The sequence below is a fragment of the Rhagoletis pomonella genome, unplaced genomic scaffold (genome assembly GCF_013731165.1).
Source record: "Rhagoletis pomonella isolate Grant_MI unplaced genomic scaffold, Rhpom_1.0 Rhpom_scaffold_00010, whole genome shotgun sequence".
NCBI lineage: Eukaryota > Metazoa > Arthropoda > Insecta > Diptera > Tephritidae > Rhagoletis > Rhagoletis pomonella.
The window spans coordinates 2,170,860-2,179,392 of record NW_023458564.1 but is presented as its reverse complement, the minus strand read 5'-3'; the positions used below and the strand labels follow the sequence as shown (position 1 = coordinate 2,179,392).

General features: G+C 35.5%; 1 protein-coding gene across 1 annotated transcript in view; it reads left to right on the top strand.

Moving 5' to 3' along the window:
* LOC118746394 (probable inositol transporter 3) overlaps nt 1-1,925 on the top strand; it is a 12,464-nt gene extending 10,539 nt beyond the window's left edge. The window contains exon 3 of the mRNA XM_036480253.1: nt 703-1,925. Within this exon, the coding sequence (XP_036336146.1) occupies nt 703-1,857 (1,155 nt within the window). The 3' untranslated portion in view covers nt 1,858-1,925. The remainder of the gene's footprint in view (nt 1-702) is intronic.
* Nucleotides 1,926-8,533: the final 6,608 nt, after the last annotated feature.

Here is an 8,533-nt window from a genome sequence, read left to right as displayed (position 1 = left end):
TTTTTTTTTAATTTAATACCATATGCATACATACAAGAAGCACTTGTTTCAGCCCCAACCATTTCCTTTGCACCATTTCCGTTGCATCATTTCCGTTGCACCATTTCCGTGTGCAATTTCCGTTGAATTTGCCAATTTACTCCCAACCAACCAAGCCGCTAAAGAAGTTTCACTTAAAAAAATCGGCAATGCCTTTCCATCGAAAATATAAAATATATTATATTTTAAAGATATTTTGTCTAAAGATAACCTCAGATGATAGAAGAGTTTAAGAAATTTTTTCAGCACAATCAAAATACGTAATAAGCTTTTTTGGAGGCTTTTTCAAATTAGAGTAGCTCACGTAGTAGATCTTAATATTTTTCTGAAATATTTTAGTGGAGGTAGTGGGGAAAAAGCGGAAATTTTCTTTGGATATGCACCCTAATGTACATATGCTATATCAAGATAATTTTTTTTTTTGTATCACAGAGTCGTAAACACATCAATGTGGCTATTTATATGTTTGCACAATTATTCGCACTCGATAAAATGCCACTTGAAATTTAACACTTTCGCACTTGTACGAGTATTCAAAGCAATTTATATATTTTATGATCCAATTATATTTTCTGGTCTTATCGACTTTTCATAAGCGTAATATGTACATATATGTACCTACTGATAATATTTTTTGTATTTCTTTTCACTTTCATATTTCAGTGCATAAGTGGCGCGCTTCTTCTGCTCGGCGGCGTTCTCTTTGTCAGCGCTCCCACTTGGTTCGCCTCGCTGCTGTGCAGTTGCCTGATGGAAGGTTGTGCGTACGGCATCAATCAAATACAAGGCCTTGTGACAGCCGGTGAGGTAGCACACAAAGACATTCGTGGTTTATTGGTTGCCAGTGAACGCATTTTCCTTTGGCTGGGCATCTGTCTACAACTACTCTGTACGCGCTTGTGGTTCTTAACGGAACCAATCAGCGGTTATGCGTTGCACGTTAATCAATTACATGGCTTCTTAGTGATCGTGATTGCATTGTCTGCGCTCATCTTCAACATTCTCTATCGCTTCGAATCGCCCGTGCTGCTGAAGATGCAGCAACGTAATTTGGCCGCCACATATGTGATGAAGCGTTTGCAAGGCGCGCCCTACCCCAGCATTGAGGTAACACAAACGTGCGAGGAATGTAAGCAGCTGCTGGAATATGATGCCGGCCAAACAATATGGATGGCAATGCGCAAGAGCAACACCCTGCCGTTATTAAAAGTGCTGCTGCTGCGTTGCTACGGTGCGATTACGCTGTCGTTGCCAGTCAATCGCACCTTCATCACGGCCAGCATGACTGGCTTGAAATGTACCATGAATTGTGTTTATCTGCTGGCACTTTGTGGTGTGCTTGGTAGCATAGTGGGCGCTTTGTCCGTGGACAAATATGGACGACGAAAGATCATGGTAATTTCACTGTTATTCTCCGGGAACTGCGCCTTTCTCATGGGGGGCGTGCTGCACTACATCTACGCGGAAATTTCGACAATTATACTGCCGCATCTGACATTTGAGTTGGTCGTCTATTTGATGTTCTGCTATCAGATTTTTGCATGCGCTGGTGTTGCGTTGGCTTCCAGTGTTTATATGGCAGAGGCATTTACAACTTCGGCGAAAGCTAAGTGTTTGGCGCTGCTGGTAGTGTGCGAGCAAGCTTTGCAAGTGGCTTTGGTCTTGACACTATTCTATGCCGATTTTGCGGAGCCCCGATTTTACTTCGCCCTAGGGGCGCTGGGCATGGTCATGGGCACATTGGCGCTGTTTTTCTTACCTGAAACAATGTATTTGTCATTATACGAAAGTTTAGTGAAGTTCAACAAAGTTCCTTAATACTTATAAGTTAAGCTAATTATTCTAATCGAATTTATGTAAATGTACGTTAAAATATAAGTGACTGTATTTATTTATGCGCATAGTGTATTGCTTAAATAGAAATCTTACTTATACACATTTAATTTTTTATTTATTTTTTGAAAAATTATTTAATTTTACCATTCTTTATGTGAACATGTGGCAATGTGCAAGCATAAATATACATATATGTATAGTAGGGTGGTTCTTGAATGTAGGAAGCTAATTTTTACATCATATTTCTTAAGCTTCAACCCCTACGTCAATGCTACTATAGTCAAAGATATCACATACGAATTTTGGTCCCGATTGGAGACCGTTAAGACGTCTTCGTAGGGAAATCTGAACTTTGACCCCTATGCGACGCGCCTTAACCGACTCCAATCGGGACCAAAATTTATAGTTGATATTTTCGACTATGATACTATCGATTTTGGGTATTAGACCAACATTTATATGTGATATCGTTCACCATGGTATTACCGATTAACGGGGTGAGACTGAAAAAATTGTTCATTTGATTTTATGGACAACCCTAATGTATACTTACGTACTAAAAAATCACAAAAGTGGTGACTTATGTTTAATTTCTAGACGATAAAAGGAGAGAAAGATTAGTAGTAATGCAATTTATTTAATTGCAACTTTTAGATTAGTCTTTCCTTTGATCTTATATGGGCTCTGAAGCCAATTTTCAGTCTGGGCAAACTGATAAAATGTATTACAATTAAACCAAGTGTAGCCACACCTTCCCCATTTGGGCCTGCCTTTGTCTTTTTGGGCGCCTTTGCTTTCGTCAGCAATCCATGTTGGTTGGTTGAACCGCGAATTTAACAGGTAGCCAGCAGAAGTCGGTTGCTTTTCTCAAATTCAGCATGTGGAGTTCAAGAGCTTAAGAAGTTGCAGTGGGTTAATATCACTTATGAATGTCTGTTAAACCGCAGAAGTAGGGTTTGCCTGATTCTAGTCCTACATAGCACTGGGCAATCGCAGAGCAGTTGGCCTACCGTTTCTTTTGCATCTGGTGAATTACAACTACTTCTTGTATTATGTTCCAGTCCTAGTCTTGCAGCATAGATTCCCAAGGCCCAATGCCCTGTGTAAACCGGCAGTTAGTCGAGATAGATCCTTCCTATTTAGTTTGATAAGAAAAGCAGTGCGTTTTGCGCAGTAGGTGGGCTACAGACTCCCGCAGACCCTACAAGATTTTAGGTAGTTCCACCTACTACTAGCCATCTTTATCCAGCGCTGAGAGATGCCGCCCCTGATATAGCTCAGAGGCAAAAAAACCTCCTCTGCCTCTGAGACAACCAGATCATCTTAGGCCTTAATGGCGCTTGAAATCAATCTAATTGGTTCTGAAGTGAGGGTCAGTGAACGGTGTCGAGCGCTGCTACAAATAATATCCAGAGAAATGCAAATAAATTGACCTGATTCAATGTTTTAACATGGGAAGAGGAAGGACAGTGGCGCTTGATATTTACTCTTCAAAATAAAGCTGTTTTGATGACCAGTGTCGGCGTTGTTTAGCTTGGTATATGAACCGTTTCATAAAGAGCTTTTCAAGCACCTTTTTAAAAAACTGGTAGAGATCCCGGTTCGTTAATCTCTAGACAAGATTTTTACAAATGCCTTTCTGTTATAAACATACTGATGGAAAATTATTCCATGACTTTCTGGAAAGTACCAAACAAAATTTGCAAGTATGTTCCTGGTAAATTACACAATACACTACATATTATCTTCAGTAAATGATCTCGAGCGTATTTCGATTATAAAACCAAATCTCGAACATCCTGCTTTGTAGCTTTGCTTAGCATATCGATGGTATCTGACAAACGCTACGAAAAATTTTCGTCGCCGAAATTCTCCAAATGAAAAGCAGTGGAGCCTAAAAGTCAGATTGGTAAAAAGTAAACATGTGACATGTTTCACTGAAAAATTTGATTATTAATAATTTAGTGAGCTATACATTTTAAATACATGAAATTTTAAGTTGTGTCGTTATTGCAGGGGACCTTCGATATATGGTAAAAGTAACTAACTGATTTAATACAAGATTGATTGTTCAAACAATTATGATTTGGAAAAAGCTTAATGCTTATAATTGGAAGCCGTTTAAATACAGGCATTTTTAAACAATTTACTTCCTGAAAAATTCTTTATTACTTTTATGCAAACTGCTGATTTTTAAGAGAATCGTCTCATTCGTTTGAGGCAGAGAGTCTACAAATAAAACTAATTATTGGGAATTATGGGAAAAAGCAGCGCATTTTGGAAAATATGTACGCATGTACGTACACGTGCCAAAAATGAGAAATAAACTTTTACTGGGAACAGCAAAAAAGTACCAGTTTATATGCCCATTAAAAGCACAAAAATTCAGTGATGCAAATTCACGAACTTGAAAGCTTAAGTATGTTGTAAAGCTCGCTTTCTTAACTAAAAGCTTTATAAATACTCAGTTTACCTATTGTTCTTTTATTAAATTTCCAATATTTTTTCGATAAAATGCAGCTAATTCTCCAACAAAAACGCATGCTCGCACTTTTTTAAAATCGTCTTTCCGATAAAAGAAATTATCGAAAACGGTTCACGTGGTCCAATGTTTTCTGGTAACATATGTACATAAAAAATAAAGATGAAAAATATTCGGACGAATTGATGACCTCCTCCTTTTTTGAAGTCAGTTAAATTAGGAGCTCATTTGTGTTTTTGCGGAGTTAATCATGGTGAAACTATAAACAGTCGAAGTTTTCTCGCTTTATTTTCTTAACATTTAAAAGCAATATTTTTAATAAAGATACATAGCATCAAACCTTTTACTTCATCTGGTATAATTTCACCATAGGCGTAAATTTAAAAAACAAAAAACAATTATAAAGACAAAATATCAGAAAGAAACACTACTAATACAGGGGAATCCGAAAACAAGAAAATTTGGACAAGAAAAGAGGAATTCAGCTGAAAAACAGTGCACACATATAAACCAATAGTCGGCCCCGAATCGACTGAAGAGTCCGATGCCGAAGCCATGATTTAATACACAGCCAGCAAAAAATTCGAAAATGGATCCAAAAAATGACAAAAAAGTGGATGAAGTGCGGATTTTTGTCCGCTTACTGATTCCATTTTCGGATACTTTGACGATCCGTTTTCCCATTAAAGTGTGCGGCAGAAACGTACGTACAGAAAACTACCGAAAATTGTTTGTGAAACGGATACGCTTTCGGCGGTTTTTTCTGAAATTTGTCTGATTGAATTTTTCGTTAAATACACTTCCCTTCTGCACTTCACATATACTTTTTCATGGTTCAAAATAAATAAAAGAAAATTAGGAAGCGCCAGACGGAATTCGAACCCTGTACCTTCAGGAAGCTAACAAACAGCGGCACACTCCTCTGCATGTTCAGGAACTGCCAAATATGCATGCATGCTTTCAAATGTTTAGCTTGAGCAAATAAAATACAATTATTGCTTTCAAATGACATCATCTTTTTCGTACGTTTTCCAGATACGAAAATTGATGATAACTGTAGAAGGTTTTTCTATTGGTTTTCGGGAACGGAAAATTAAACTAAACTGCACTGTCGGCAAAATTTACGTTTCTTTGCTGGCTGGAAAGGTTTTGTTATAAAGCAGTCTTCTCGCTCCCACACAAAAAATCGGCCCCTTTACTTGTGCAGAATGTTGCTCACTCTACAGTTTCTAGTTATATTAGTAGTAAAACCAAAAATTCGTCATACTAAATATTCGTTGTCATCGCCTTCGTTCGCCTAATTTTCTGGAACAAGTGAAGAATGGCGACCGTTTAGCTACAAAATAGCCAAAAGTGCCGACGGAGGTAAAAATAGAGAAGATATAAGAAATTTATTTTCTTTGTTTATTTCTATTTTTTATTATCAGTAATTTCTTGAAACCCAGAGTAGATCATGATAAAAATGTGTATCGAATTAATGATAACAAATTGTACTTTCTTAATGATATAAATTTTTTTGCCAATAATTCTACAGTTTTTTTTCAAAAAAGATTATTTCATGAAAAAATAACATTTGTTCGTTTTTAGTGCTTTTGGTTTAAAAATATAAAAAAGCATATAAATTATGTACATCGGCTGAAAGATAAATTAATTATCATTAGTTTTGGCGTACGTCTTACGTTTCTATATGGAGGCTATGCTGGAATGTTGTAGTTGTAATTTTTAGAGCTTTACGAAAATGCTTATTGCACGAGAACTAATGAAGCGATTTCAAAGAAGTTCATCTAAGTAAATAACGGTAAATATTGCCTTATTTTGGAGTCAATTTTGAGCCTTTAAAGTACTCCAGCAGCATATGATTTGCAGGTATAACTTTTATTTTCGGAATATAGATTCATTGGAGCAATAGAAATATTATCGTGTGCAGATTTTATAAAAATTTAACAAATATTGAACATTTTAAGGCAAAAAATTGTTGAAAAACTTGCAAATTTTTGTATTACTAAAATGCTCGAAAACCGGTCGAATGATTTTGTTTTTGTTTTCCTCAATCAAAAACTCAAGAGTTTTCCTTTCGTTTGTATATGGGATGTATTGGTTGATATGTTCTAAGTATGTTTATTTGATTCAAATATATGGGCATAAATGATTTCCCATACAAAATCACTTCGTCATCGTTTTGCAAACGTGTGCATGCGTTGGAAGTGAGGGAAGGAGACAACAAGTATGTATGTGTGCGTAAGTACATATTTCGGCTTTTGATGAACAGATGGCGCAATATTTATAACCTAATCGCAGCGTATATACATAATGTAAATACATACATACATATGTAATTACATACATACATACATACGTACATATGTTGATTGCAGTTAATGTCGATCTGTTTCTATTTTTAAGTAATCTATGGATGTATGTACATATGAATGCATAATCCGCGAAACCTCTTTCGTCATTTCAGATCTGTACAGTTCGTTCGATTTTACAAAATGTGGTGTCATAATAAAGGGCTTGTCCTGTCGATGTGCAATAACTTATTATTTTTTCAAAAAGAGATGCCACCTGAAAAAATTAAATTCACATTTTTTTTAAGTTAAATCAATTATTGAGTATCTATCGAATTGGTTTTGAAAAGGCTTTATTTCTTAATTATATGTAGGTGGGTTGCCACCTGAGTCAAAAAGTAAGTTCCACTTAAATAAAGGCAGACAAATTTAAACGTATATACCGATATGGATGTCCGAAGAAAGAGGTTGTGGTTTGAAAATATCTTGCAGAGGGTTGCCACCTTGTTACAAAGTTAGATGCAATAGAAGCAATAGGTAAAAATAAATTAATTCAACATGAATATAAATCAAAATTGCTTTGAAGAAACTTTATTTCCAAAGTGCGTGTATGAGGGTTGCCACCTGATTATATAATTAAATTAAACTTTATTTAAGAGTATTAGATAATTTAAATATTTAATAAGTTTTTGAATTAAAAATAATTTTAACAAGATTGCTATCTGTTTGAAAAGTCAAATTAAATTAGATTATATGAAATGTTGAAATATTTAGTTTAAGTATTTATAAAATTAAAGAGGGTTTCCACTTGTGTAAAAAGTTAAACTCCAATTATTTAATAAGTCAAATGAATTATTAAATTATGGGTGTAAATTGACATTTAGATTTGTATCGCAATATCTCATCTTCATCTCCGTCTTCATCTTTACTTATGATTAACTTTATCCTTGCCTTTTTATTTATCTTCAACTTTGTCCTGTTCTTCATCTTTATCATTGGCTTGATCCTTCAATATAGTTGTAAGTGTCTGTGATTTCGTCGTTGCCCTTGTCTTTGTTTCAGCCCTTGTATCTTGCTCTGTATTTTGATTACCCCCTCTACAGTGGCGTTAAAAGTTCAATGCGGCCGCCCCCTGCCTATTAACGCATGCGCATACGCATAGGCAAAAATTAACTTTTATTTTCCGAGCAAAAAATAAAACTTAAATTGTAAAAAATAAAACTCAAACAAGTAAGAAAGTCTAAGTTCGGGTGGAGCCGAACATTAAATACCCGGCGCATATATTAAATATATCACCTTTCCGAAACCTACCGCTAGATAGTAAGCCGGGGTGTATCAATTTTGAGTAAATTAGCGTCCTTAAATTTCCAAATAAATATTGAAGTTTCAAGCATTTCTAAAATTTACCGTTATATAAAAAGCCGTAATTGTAGTCTGATTTCAATAATTTTGAACGTTTTGCTTTTATGTGGGAAGGACAATAACCATGCCGAGTTTGGTACAAATTGCTAGGACGGTTACCGAGATACATACATGTGATCATAAGTGGGCGGTGCCACGCCCATTTTCCAAAATTTTATCATAAACGTACTTCTTGGTAAAGAATTGTTGCATGCGTCAATTTTGAAAAAATTAGCTTTAATATTTACTGATTTATCGAAGATTTCGTATTTCTCTAAATTACCGTTATATGGGATGTGAGTGGTTAATGTCCGATTTTAAAAAATTGGTATGCTGTACCAAGGTCAACAACTGTGCGAAGTTTGGAAGAAATCGGTGCAGCGGTTGCCGAGATATACACATGTAACCATAAGTGGGCGTGGCTACGCCCATTTTTCAAATATTTATAATGTTCTTATTTTTCGTCTAAAAAGTATTGTAAATATCA